The 14184-nt window shown below is 38.3% G+C and overlaps 1 protein-coding gene across 2 annotated transcripts in view; it reads left to right on the top strand.

Annotated features, from left to right (window-relative positions):
- COL12A1 (collagen type XII alpha 1 chain) overlaps window positions 1-11456 on the top strand; it is a 154113-nt gene extending 142657 nt beyond the window's left edge. Inside the window, exons 61-66 of one of the 2 annotated variants that reach the window (XM_070733068.1) lie at window positions 2802-2837; window positions 2951-3017; window positions 4950-5138; window positions 6002-6070; window positions 7297-7467; window positions 10381-11456. In XM_070733068.1, the coding sequence (XP_070589169.1) occupies window positions 2802-2837; window positions 2951-3017; window positions 4950-5138; window positions 6002-6070; window positions 7297-7467; window positions 10381-10562 (714 nt within the window). In that variant the 3' untranslated portion in view covers window positions 10563-11456. Of the gene's footprint in view, window positions 1-2801; window positions 2838-2950; window positions 3018-4949; window positions 5139-6001; window positions 6071-7296; window positions 7468-7889 lie in introns of both variants that reach the window. The other variant, XM_070733069.1, reaches the window with a different exon arrangement.
- Window positions 11457-14184: the final 2728 nt, after the last annotated feature.

The following is a 14184-nucleotide window of genomic DNA, read 5'->3' as shown; positions in this document are numbered from 1 at the left end:
CCTTATTCCAGGGATAAATAAGTTACTTGGATAATTCATTATATTTCATTAGATAGCCAAATTGTTTCTTCTACATTTCATTTTAATTAAAAATAAGGAGGCATTAATTGAAAAAATGACCAATGTTCCATTTTGCATTTGAAAATTATTATAGCCATTTATTGTACAGAAACTGAACATTAACTGTGTACAGACCTACCCTGCTATCTCATTGAATTGGCATTGAGAATTGGCATTCATAGAGATAAAAAGACACCACAGAAAACAATATTGAAGGAATGACTCAGAGGAAAAATAGAAGTACAGTGATACCTTGTCTTACAAACTTAATTAGTTCCGGGACGAGGTTCTTAAGGTGAAAAGTTTGTAAGATGAAACAATGTTTCCCATAGGAATCAATGGAAAAGCGATTAACGTGTGCAAGCCCAAAATTCACCCCTTTTGCCAGCTGAAGCGCCCGTTTTTGCACTGCTGGGATTCTCCTGAGGCTCCCCTCCATGGGAAACCCCACCTCCAGACTTCTGTGTTTTTACGATGCTGCAGGGGAATCCCAGCAAGGGAATCCCAGCATCGCAAAAATGAGCGCTTCGCTGGCAACGGAAGTCCGGAGGTGGGGTTTCCCAGTGAAGAGAGCATCAGTGAAATCGCAGCATCGCAAAAACACCGAAGTCCTTGAAACCCCACCTCTGGACCTCTGTGTTTTTGCGATGCTGCGATTTCACTGAGGCTCCCCTTGCTGGGAAACTCCACCTCCGGACTTCCGTTGCTAGCAAAGTGCCTGTTTTTGTGCTGCTGGGATTCCCTTGCAGCATCACAAAAATACAGAAGTCCAGAGGTGGGGTTTCCCATAGAGGGGAGCCTCAGGGGAATCCTAGCAGCACAAAAACGGGTGCTTCGCTGGCAACAGAAGGCCGGAGACGGGGCATCCCAGCGGCAGAAGTGGGTTTTTAAGGTGAAAATAGTTTGTAAGAAGAGGCAAAAAAAATCTTAAACCCCAGGTTTGTATCTCGAAAAGTTTGTATGATGAGGCATTTGTAAGAAGAGGTTTCACTGTACTAATATAATTCAGTATGTCTTTTCATTTTTTTCAAATCATTCTTATGGATGACTCTAATAGATCCATTTTAGATGATAAAGTTTAAAGTTACATAATTAAAAAGCTTCTTGATCATTAGCATTCATTATAGATAACTTTTATTGTAAAAGCAGAATGGAATATATTTTATTAATAAAAATCTCTCTTGGAAACAGAGATAGAATATAGCTCAGTAGTCATATAACTGCCTTGATTACAAAAAGGTTCAACATTTTGAGGAGCGAAACAGGAGACACCAGTGTCTGAAATCTTGGATGACATAGCCAATGCTCTTGAATTATTTTGTGATGTTTCATGTGGTAGATGATTTCTCGTATGCCTAAAACGCATCAGACCAATTTCTGCATTCAAATTGCATTAGAATTTAAAAAGCTAATTAAAAGTGCAAATATGAAGATCAAGAAACAATATTTGAAACAGTTCATGAATGCAAAGCAAGCAAGAATGATTTGCAGATCAAAGTGTTCTGAGTGGCTTTATGTAGTCACATTTCCTTCTCATGCTTCAATTCCTTTGCCTTACTATTTCTTACTTCTTTTTTGTGTATTGAATCACATTGCTTACCACAAAAGGAAATAGAGTGAAGGGTATGTATATTTTTTTAAAAAAGAAATCGGAATTTGAATATGTGATCAAGTAAAACATTCCGTGCAATTTCCAAATGAATAAAACAGTTGCTATTGGATGATCTGCGCTTGAAAAGAAACAAATGGCTGTTTGGGTCCATGCATGGATGATATGGGGTTATGTTTTCGGTACAGCCTGATTGTTCCACCAGAAAAGGAATAATGGGGAACAGAGGGAAGCAGCCAAGTTCATAGCTGGTAGGGAAGGAAAAGGAGAAGCTGCTAAAAAGAGGAGAAAGCATATCATGAACCTCTACAATCCTTGTCAGTCACTTGGCTTCATCCTGTATATTATTTATGCCATGGTGGCGCAGTGATTAGAGTGCAGTACTGTAGGCTATTTCTGCTGACCGCTGGCTATTGTTTGGCAGTTTAAATCTCACTAGGTTCAAGGTTGACTCAGCCTTCCATCCTTTTGAGGTGGGTAAAATGAGGACTCTGATTGTTGGGGGCAGTATGCTGACTCTGTAAACTGCTTAGAGAGGGCTATAAAGCACTGTGAAGCAGTATATAAGTCTAAGTGGCTATGGCTATGCTGTGTATGAATAAAGCTTTGGGACATTCATATGTACTACACAGTGCTGCATAATGAGATTAAAGCATACTGAATCAATGGATAAGGATGTCCACTGGTTCAGTATTTTACTATTTCAAACAGCTCTGTCCTACATAATTGCAAAAGGAGATACTCTGCCAGGGGTTTATTTATTTATTTTATTTATTTATTGGATTTGTATGCCGCCCCTCTCTGTAGACTCGGGGTTGCAAAGGGATTGCAAGGGGTTCTGATATTTAAAAATCCAGAAAGCATTCAATTGTAGCATTTTTTTTTCAGTCTAGGGAAATGCAGAGCAGGAGTCGAATCTGCTCAATATTTCACCACATTGTTTTCTGCCTGGGTCTAAAATGTATATATCACCCTTCCCCTAAAATCTCTGACAGTTACTTATCTGATGCAGAAACATCTACTATGAATATTTTTTTAATTCATTCTTTTGGGTTTTGCTACTTGTGTCATCTATTTGCGCTTCGCAGTGCTATCCTGTGATAACGTTTTGATTAAATATAATTTGTTACAGGGGCCAATTGGATTGAAAGGTGAAAAAGGTGACAGAGTAAGTGCAGCTTTAAAATAAATTCACATGCATTTTAAAACTCATTAAATGCAGTTTTTTAAAGTCTCTGACTATGGTGAGAAATAAACCAACAGTTCATTTTTCTTTCTAAGGGAGACATTGCTTCCCAGGGTTTGATGCGAGCTGTGGCAAGACAAGTCTGCGAACAAATGATCAACAGTAAGTGGTTCTTCTATCACATACAACAAAAGTCATAGACCCCAACACACTATGGATTTTAAACATGTGAGATGTTTGTTGAGTAGCCATGTGATTTATAACAGCCTTCCTATTAAAGCAGGAGGGTCAAACTCAAGGCCCATGGGCCAGATCTGGCCCGCAGAATGCTTAGATGTGGCCCTGGAAACAGTGAAGGAACGGCCTCCTATGCCTCTGCCAGAGAGAATGGAGCTCAGGAGAGCTGCATGTGGCCCCCTCAAGCTCTGTTAGAGAGTTGCAGGAGGCATCACAGCCAAAAATGGAGTCCACAATGGCCCGTTTTCGCTAGCAGAGTGCTCAGGTCACCACAGGTATCCCCAACATGAATGATTTCGAGCTGGCCGTGCCCACCCATGAAGTCAAACAAACCCTGATGTGACCGTCAATGAGGTTTGACACCCCTGGTCTAAAGGGTTGTTTTCTTAAAGGGAAATTGGAGGACAGTTTCATTTATAAGTGCATGTTAGTTCACAATCCATATAGGAAATGGAAGGCACAGAGCAACGTGATTTCAATTGCTTATAAGTGGCATCTTTCTTAATTTAGTAAGGTGGTCTGAGCCAGAAGTCAAGGATGGTATTGCTAAGAGTAATTATTTTAACATTTAGATTTATTATACAGTGATACCTTGTCTTACAAACTTAATTGGTTCCGGGACGAGGTTCTTAAGGTGAAAAGTTTGTAAGACGAAACAATGTTTCCCATAGGAATCAATGAAAAAGCAATTAATGCGTGCAAGGCCAAAATTCACCCCTTTTGCCAGCCGAAGCGCCCGTTTTTGCACTGCTGGGATTCTCCTGAGGCTCCCCTCCATGGGAAACCCCACCTCCGGACTTCTGTGTTTTTGCGATGCTGTAGGGGAATCCCGGAGGTGGGGTTTCCCATGGAGGGGAGGCTCAGGGAAATCCCAGCAGTGCAAAAACGGGTGCTTCACTGGCAAATGAAGTCCGGCGGCGGGGCATCCCAGTGGCGGTGGTGGGTTTGTAAGGTGAAAATAGTTTGTAAGAAGAGGCAAAAAAATATTGAACTCCGGGTTTGTATCTCAAAAAGTTTGTATGACGAGGGGTTTGTAAGACGAGGTATCACTGTACTTGTTAGTTAACATTATGTTTTGTTTTGGGCCCTTGAATCAGTGTTGATGTATTTTTGCAGTATTCTGGGCAAGATTTTTCAGAAATGATTTGTCACTTCCATCTTCTTGGGGCCAAGAGAAGGGACTGGACCAAAGTTACCCAGATGGCTTTGTGCCTAAAGAGGACTAGAATGGGAGAATCTAATAGTTAAAAACAACAACAATCAACTAATGTTCTTACTTCTTAGTATCTCAGTATGAAATTTTTATGCAATCCTAAGGTTTTATGGAAAACCATTGCAAAACCCTATGCTTACGTATGGAAATTTATATATGATATTTTTAATGTCCTATTTAATGATTTAATGATGTGTTTCCCCCTTTCCCCCCACTTTTCAAGTAACCATCCTAAATGTTTATTATTCACTGGTCATAATCCAGGAGACACTCGTGTTGACAGCACATCTGGATCACTTCAGACAATTACACGTACTTGGCCGCTCATTGCCCTGGTTTTAAATTTATATATTTCCACTGGTGGATAGGAGCTTAGAGGAGTAGTACATAATTTATCAGAGAAATCAATACAAAATCACAAGTATCTGAAGTGTTGATGCAGCATAATCCCTTCCTGATTGAGTTGGAGAAAGAAACCTATATAAGTTTATTGAGTATAACTTTTTTAAAATGGTAAATTGTACTGGTTTTAACTTTTCCTTCAGATGGTGGATGCATAGGTTTTTTAAAAAAAAAAATCAGTCTAAAAGGATGTCTCATTATTCGCTCTCTTAATCTATTTCTTTTTTTTTCCTCCCCAAAAGACCAAATGTCCCGATTTAACCAGATGCTGAATCAAATTCCAAACGATTACCATTCAACTCGCAGCCAGCCTGGACCTGCAGGGCCACCAGGTCCCCCTGGACCACCTGGGAACGCAGGAGAACCTGGAAGTGCAGGCAGGCCAGGATTTCCAGGCTCACCTGGCATGCAAGGAGGCCCTGGAGAGCGAGGTGGGTGGTCCTTAGGGTCATTGGGACATTCCAGGGGTGAAATTTTTCCCTACCGGTTCTGTGGGCATGGCTTGGTAGGTGTGGCAGGGGAAGGATACTGCAAAATCCTTATTCCCTCCCCACTCCTGGGAGAAGGATATGGCAAAATCCCCATTGCCTCCCCACTCATGAGGGAAGGATATGACAAAATCTCCATTCCCACCCAACTCTGGGGCCAGCCAGAGGTGGTATTTGACAGTTGGTGGTATTTGACTCTTCTCTGAACTACTCAAAATTTCTTCTACCTGGTCTCTGATCTACTCAAATTTTCTGCTATCAGTTCTCCAAACTAATCAAATTTTCTGCTACCGGTTCTCCAAACTAATCAAAACTTCTGCTACCGGTTCTCCAAACTAATCAAAATTTCTGCTACCGGTTCTCCAAACTAATCAAAACTTCTGCTACCGGTTCTCCAAACTAATCAAAACTTCTGCTACCGGTTCTCCAAACTAATCAAAACTTCTGCTACCGGTTCTCCAAACTAATCAAAATTTCTGCTGCCGGTTCTCCGAACTAATCAAAACTTCCGCTACCGGTTCTCTAGAACCTGTCAGAACCTGCTAGATTTCACCCCTGGGAAGTTCCCCTACAGAGGAAGGAGGCCTTAACCGATCTTTTAGAGTTTGGAACAGTGGTGGGACTATCAGCAAAACAAAGAGCATACATGAAATGCCAGACCATGAAAATAGTTTACATTCGTTAAAGTGGCATTGACCAAAGAGTTGAAGTAAAAGCAAGTGCTTGAAGTTAGATATTTCCTGAGAAATTGAAGCTATCACTTCTGTGACACAGTTTGAATATATTTTCTTTTTGGTGTGCTTTAGGACTTCCTGGAGAGAAAGGTGAAAGAGGAATTGGAATACAAGGACCACGAGGTTTGTCGGGGTCACCAGGTAGGTTATAATAATGATATATACTCTTAAAGATAATGATATGTACTATCAAATGTTTGGCACTTTTATTCAGCCTGATGTTGTTCGTCCTCCTTAACTCCACACATCAACTGAAAATACTAGGCGAATGTTTAAGAAATTCCATAGTATCAGTTGGCTTTTATTTGTAATACTTCCCTCCCTACTTCTTTCCTCCCCCCCTCTCCATATACAAAGTTGCAGGGCTCTCTCATAGATTATGGTGCTGTCATGGTGGCTATTAATATAGTTTGGTTATTTACTTAGATTTTGGCTGGTTTAGTCAAATTCTATCTCATTGCTTCTGTCTTCAATTTACTGCTGAATGTTCATGACAAACTCCATAATAAAGCCCTACATGGCTTCGGACCAGATTATTTACGGGATCGTCTTCTGCCTCATGTGTCCCAGTAGCCGGCCAGATCCCACAGAGTCGGCGTTCTCTGGATCCCATTGGGTTAGCAGGCCGGCTGGTGGGACCATGGGGAAGGACCTTCTCTGTGGTGACCTTGGCCCTGTGGAATCAACTCCCCCCGATATTTGTACTGCCCCTACCCTCCTGGCCTTTCGAAAGGCTTTAAAAACTCAGCTTGCCGGCAGACCTGGGACTGTTGAGGGATAACACCTGTTCTGGCCAGTAGTGTGTTAGTAGATTGAATGAGTGATGGATGATGGATGATTGTCTTTTAACATTGTGGGAGTTTATATTGTATTTTGGTTTTTAATTCTGTACGCCGCCCTGAGTCCACTGGAGAAGGGCAATCTATAAATTTGATTAAATAAAATAAATAACTAAAATAAATTAAATAAGCTCATAACAATTTCTACCTTCATTTTAGGAAAATTTTAATTTTTTTTTAACCATGAATACAAATTGTTTCAAATAAAACATCTTGTATATTCTAAAGCTATGGAGGATCTTACACTTTAATTGAAATGTAACATAGAAGTTGCTTCCCACCAGGCTCAATTGGGCCAAAACATTTTTCTATGACTAAAGAGCTTAAAATCAGGGAAATAACTAATGATGAGTTAGGTTTTGAGTTTCCTGTGGTTGTTTCATTAACACCATACATAGAAACCAAATGGAAACATCCCTTAACTATATCCTTGAGTGTAATCTACTTTTTAATTTTGCCAACCACTTTACTAAACAGTCTCACGTTAAATGTATTGATACAATACCCTCCTTTTCATTCTACAATTAGGTCCACAGGGAGAATCCAGAATTGGCCCACCAGGTTCTACAGGTTCCCGAGGTCCACCTGGGCCACCTGGCCGACCTGGTAATGGTGGTGTCAGAGGGCCTCCTGGCTCTCCTGGATACTGTGATTCATCCCTGTGCGCTAGCATTGCTTACAATGGTCAAGGATACCCAGGTAGGTCATTGAAAATTTAAATATCATTGAATACTTTAATAAAAGCTTGTTCAGCATGAATAATTTTATTCAGTGAAAAATTGTAATAAAAGTGGAACTATTAGAAATTAAAACTGAACTATGACTCAACTGCTGAACAATGCAGCTTTCCAATTCAATCAGATTTAGGAATAGTTGTGATTTTCATAACTCATCTCTTTCATGTTTGTAGAATTTCTCCTGAATTTGAAGTAGCTTTGTTCCACTTTGAAGTGTCAGTATTACTTTAAATAAAAAAGTTGTTTAAATATTTCAAACCAATTTATTTTTTAATGTTTAAAGTGATAGGATAAAGCACATTGCTCTTAGGACATAATTGACCATTTTCCCTTCTTCTTCCTGTTTTCCTTCTCCATCAAACTACTCCTGTACTTCTGAACAAGGTTGACCATTCGTCTAAAGTATAAAGAACAGAGTTTGCCATTTCTGCGTTCATCTTTCTGATTCGTGATGGGATTATCTATACAAAATTAGTGCCTGAAATCTAATTTTCCATTTCAAATGTTATTTTGTGATACAGTGCAGACAACTAGGCAAGGGAGGGCATGGGAAATCATTATTTGCACTGTATTGAATTCAGTGGAATCTATTATATTGGTCTATTATACAAATTTCTTCTGAGAAGAGTCATTATGAGGCAACGAATAGTCAAAGGAATTTAAATGCTGGATATTTGTGACCACAGGATACCAAATCACTAAACTGGGAAGGGTCATAACCAGTGACCGTGCCATATATTTAAGGCCACTTCAAGAAAAGATTCCAGGCCCTTAATATTGATCACCAATTTGTTGTGTGCACTGTAGCACCTTATACATGATTTTGCTGTTTGTTACGTTGTTTGCATGTATACGTGAATATATATAGATATATATATATATATATGTACAAATACATTCATAGTATTGATGGTTAAATCAAATTCAATAGAATAAGCCATAATGCAAAATTTGCACACTATCAATAATTGAATGAGAAATAAATGGAAAATAATACTGAAGTGCTACTCTCAAAAAAACAACAATCTGGCATATATATATATATAGATAGATATACATACAATATAACTCTCAAGAATATAATGAATGAAAAACAGTTTTGCACACAGCTGTTCAACCCTGAAAACTAAATCTTTGACCTATTTCAGGTTCCAGCTAACAAAATTTTCTATGCCGCTTACAGTTTGAATTCCCGTGAAAATCCTGTTTGTGAGATGTTTGTGCACGTGCTAACTTGGACCTGAATCTGTATGGTTATTTCATTATAGATAATGGTTACATAAATAGTGTTGGCCTCATAAGAGGGGAGATGCTCTTTTCTTAAAGAATGTACTTACTAACAAGCATTTGGGATTGCAATAAAGGACAATGGCATTTAATAAAGCAAGGGATGTAAACTCAACCTCCCTATTCTTACTGTCCAATTATATCAAAACCACATTATTAGAATGGCAGTGGAGGCTTATAAACATATTAATGGACAAAATGCCATAATGCATTTACCTTGGTAAAACAGAAAATGACTATGTAAATAATGAACTAATTGTGGCTTGTAAATGATTTGTATGGAATCATGTCCACTAAACCTAGTTAACATTACATCCTGCTTTCGCACTCAAACCTCCTGCTACTGCTTTTTAATTTGTGTCAGCATAATCTCTTCAGAACTCTCAAAGTTTTTCTCTTTTCTTGGTTATTCTTGTCTCCATCTTACCTTATTCAGGACTTAAGGGTTTTTTTTGTATATGTAATCTTCTTACAAGTACTGAAAATATAATTAATTTTGATTTTCCTGAAATATTTGGTGTTCCTCTAGCACTAGCTCTGGTTCAATTGGATATGAGGCACATTTGTCAGAACATAGTAGTTACTGAACATTGCCAATGGTGACAACTTGGTATGAATTTTTGCCACCCCCGTAGGGAACTATTTTGAATAAAACAATGCTGCATACATGAATTTTTCCCTTTCGAACAAAGCATTTCTTTTAATAATTGGCTTTCACTTAAGTGAAACTCCTTAAGATCACTAAGCCTACTAAATTTGTATGTGTCCCAATGAAATAAATGGAGTAAGTTAAACTAATTGTGATTAATGTAAATCTCAACTGTTTTCACCGGAAATTACTCAATGCTTGACTTTAACAAGTTTGTAATATTAACACTTTAAAAAAATATCCTGAACCTCAGAATTATTTTATTTTGAGCATTTTATTCCTTAAATTGTACCAATATTCTTTATGTTTTGGAATTTTTTCCTCTCCCAAATTGAAATTATTTTTGAGTGATTATTATGTATGCATTGTGCAAAATTAATGTTAGGGACTAAACTGCAGAGTAGGACTTGTTTGATTGCTTGGCATTAAGTCCCTTTGCTCCCTCAGAGACTTAATTCAGTTTTCAATATTTTAGATGTGGATGTTGCTATTTCTGTTTAAATTTTGCTTATGCTAATTTGCCATACAAAAGTTTTTTGAAAGGAAGCAGAAAAATTTCTTCACCAGACAAAACATGATGCTTCTCCCTGGCCATCTGTTTTTTGCTGGACACACATAAGAAGCTCCAGCATTCATGTCAAAGGCAAGGGCAATGCCTGAGTCACAACTCTCCTTGTTAAGATCCATATGCATAGCAGAATTTATACATAAATTATTGTTAGGATCATTTGCTAGTGGGTCCCCCCCACCACCAAGAAATCCCTTCTGGATAAAAGCCCTGAGAATTGACTAAAAGGAAAAAAAGACAAACTCCCAGATTTACTAAAACAAAACAGTAACCTAAGGCCTGCTTTTAAACTAAGAAAAAGAAATCCCCTCTTGATTCAAAGACGTGTGATAATAACTTTAATGTTCCATTGGACAACTATTTTCAACCAGAGTCCTATGTACCTGACAGTGGACCATATCAGCCTGACAGTGAGGCCTACATAGTACCAGTGGAACCTGAAAGAAGAGCTGAGGACTATGAGGACTATGGATCTGATATGCACTCACCTGCATTCCCTGAACATATGCGCTGGAAACGTTCCTTATCAAGGAAAGCAAAAACAAAACCATAAATGTCTTTATTTTCTCACTTCTCTCTCTCTCCCCCCAACCCCCTCTCCCTTTGAGTATTTGTTTTTGTTGTTGCCATTCTCTCATATGTAGATACGATATTCCACCTACCGTGTTTCCAAGCAGCAGAAGTATAACTTAATCTGAGAATATCTGGCGTATGTGGGAATAGCAATAGATGTTGCTATACATTTCATTCTTTCTTTCTTTCTTTCTTTCTCTCTCTCTCTCTCTCTCTTTCTGAATGCTTGTAATATACCTCTAGCTTCTGGTGGCTGCGTTAAACCTTAACAAGTGCATCAAAGCGATTGCAAGGCTATGGCTCTTTTAATACTACAAGTAATCTAGCTCATCAATGAAAGGGTTTGGCCTTATAATTTTCTTCCTCATCAAATCACTTGCTTGGTAATTCAGTCACTGTTACCTATCTGCAACATCTAACAAAAGAAGAAATGTCTCTTTCCACATAAGCAATTTCTTCTACTTTTGCATATATCTTGCAGGGCATATACAGCTTTTATGCATCTCTTTTAATAACAACCACAAATGTTTTAAATGATATAGCTGGCATCCTTGTATCAAGTGGATACAATTTTAAAAGAAGTAATGGCTTTATTTTCCTTGTGTTAGAGACCTTAACATTTATGCCAAATTGCAGTCAATCCTGCAGACATGGAATTGCATGTTTGTGTTGTATATTTAGTTATGATTCCCCTTCTCTCCAGAATATAATGTTTCATAGTTATCAGAAAAAAAGCAGTTGGAAATTGTTTGCAAGACTATGGATATAGAATTGCTGCTTTTATATTTTAACTGCAAATTGTGAATTTCACTGCCTTATATTATTTATTTCTGAAACAAAAGAGGCATTTTTCAATAAAACTACTGAAAATCTATACAGAGTCTGAGTATTATTGCTGGAAAATTTCCAGATGTCCGAGGCTTTATTGTCATGGAAAATTAATTATCTGAAACGTTGAACTGTATTTCTCGTTGCATGTGTACACATCTATACACACATACACATGCGCGCACGCACACACACACACAGAGTATATTTCAGTTTAAAATGCTGAACGAGGAGCACTTTATTTTCAACAACATTTCCCCTGCTCTGAAAGTTTAGTTTATGACCTTGTTGTATGGAAGCCTCCATAGCAAAACGAATAGCAATTCCAAAATTTAGAACTCCATGTAGGTTTTTCAAATGATCTGTTATCTCATTGGCTCAATATCCGCTAGAGTTTCCAGGTTTTTTCAGACTGCCCTTTGGGGAAAAAAAAGGGATGGGAGAGAACAACACTAGCAACCAAGGTAGAAATACAGTATAAAAGTGGCTTAGAGATAGAAAGATTTAAGTATTTTCTCTTCAGAACATGGGCTGACTTTTATTGAGCAGTTAAACCATTGGCCTATGTGGCTCAGTATTACCAGTATCAACTGGCAACTGACTTGTCAAAGTTTCAGATTTATTTATTTTACTAGACTTATATGGTGGTCCAGCCATTGCCCACCATATGTAAACACTATTATTACATGATTGGTATAGTCAATTTGCACAAAAGATCTGGAAACATGCCAATATTTTTTTCCTACCAGAACTGATTGAACAATTTCCCATCAAAAGCCCTTTCTGACCTTCCTCACACATATTCCATTGTGATGTGCAGTTGTTGTTCTTGTCCCTCTTATGAAGAATAGCTGCAGGATTTGGGTTTGATTAATCTAAAGAAAAGAACTAGGAGTGATATGATAGCAGCATTCTAGTATTTGAGGGGTTTCCACAAAGAAGAGGGGGTCTAATTATTCTCCAAAGCACCAGAAGGAAAGACAAGAAACAATGGCTGGAAATTAATCAAAGAGAGAAGCAACCTAGAATTAAGGAGAAATTTCCTAACAGTGAGAGGTCAATTAACTACTGGAATAGCTTGCCTCCAGAAATTGTGGCCACTCCATCACTGGATGTTTTTAAGAAGAGTATAAACCAAGGGTATCAAAACTTCGCATCATCGCAGTGGTGTCACGTGATGTCTTCTAACTCCTCCCCCCCCTTTGCTCAACCAGGGGTGGGAGTAGCCAGCTCATGATGCATCTGGAACCCCTATAGAACACGGGTCTCCAGACTTGCCAAATTCAAGACTTGTGGACTTCAATTCCTAGTATTCTGCAGTGAACATGGCTGGCTGAGAAATTCGGGGAGTTAACCCACAAGTCTTAAAGTTGCCAAATTTGGAAACCTGTGCTGAAGAGGCTCATTCATAAGGTTTAGCATCAGGGAAAAATGAGTTAAGATTCAAGAATCTTGGAAACTAAGTGAGCATGCTTACCTCAAGGTCTCTGTGAGTTGTCAAGTTTTCTTTCTCACAACCTCCCTGATGGATCAAACAATGTCACACTTATGAAATGTGGCTGAAATGTTCCTCTGCTCCTCATATGCCATGTTTTATTTTCCAGACTCCAAGAATTCACATGATAACTCTTTGCAATATGTTTTGGAGCAAAGGTTTCTTCAAAGAGCGGGAGGTATAAAATGATTAGAAAACTTCAATTATAATGATGCCTCCAAACTATATTTACAATAACTGTGTTTGAGGTTTCTTCAGCTTTTGCCTCAAGGGGTTGTAATCTGGAAGCCATCCTTGTTCTCAGGTGCCTACGGATCTCTTCTTTCTCTCTGGCCCTAAGAATTTTTCAACATATTATGATAAGGAGAAAAGTCCCAACCTGTTTCCTGCCCATCTGTTCAAGGAATACATTATTATATTGTCAGGTGCTCACCCCGTCTTACCTCTGCAAAAGGCAATGCCAGCGGTATGCGTACAAGGGAGAGAATGTGATAGAATAATGTTCTAGAAAATTACATCAAAGCTAAACAAAAGGATCATCTCCTGCGTTTCTTGCCAAAGATCGTTAGATCATTTCAGATACTTGTAAGAGCCTGCAGGTCTCACCCAAATAATGATTCACAAGAGGGAAGAAGAATGGGTCTGTACTGAATTTTCCCAGGATAGGTGAAATGAGCAAAGCTTGGATAATGAAGCTGGATGCTGTAAACGTGCTGGATAATTCCTTTCTGCTTCTACAAGAGAAGAAGGGGATAATTAGTTCGTTTCTCATTTTTTCATTGAAATGATTGTGATGCAGTTTGACAGATTACTACCCTCCAATAAACATATCAGAAAATCCGAATAAACACCTTATTCATAAAAACAATGCACAAACTTATATTAGGTTAGGAAAAATATAGGAATTTGATATATTAGATTGGGTTTCTAACTAAATATACTAGGAGAAGAGTGTACTCAAGGGAGTAATAAAATGGGATGAACAAATTTATACATGGAAAAATAAACCAAGATGAATTGAAATGGGCTGACTCACTCAGCCCTTAGATTTACCGGTATCTGGGCTTCTGGCTTTCCTCCTTTTCAGAAAATGAAGTTAGTGTATGTACAGAGTATTATCAAGAGAGAGGTGATGACGTGTAGCTGTCTTCATATCAAGGCAATAAGAGTTGTGTCCAGCCCCAATTTAAGTAGTTTCTTCATAGGCACTAAGCATACTAATTCACAAAAAAATATTGTTATTAAGAATTCCTTAATGAGCTTTCACATATATACATTC

Source organism: Erythrolamprus reginae, chromosome 1 (assembly GCF_031021105.1).
Source record: "Erythrolamprus reginae isolate rEryReg1 chromosome 1, rEryReg1.hap1, whole genome shotgun sequence".
Taxonomy (NCBI): Eukaryota; Metazoa; Chordata; class Lepidosauria; order Squamata; family Dipsadidae; genus Erythrolamprus; species Erythrolamprus reginae.
The sequence above is the reverse complement of the archived record's forward strand: the minus strand, read 5'-3'. Positions and strand labels throughout refer to the sequence as shown.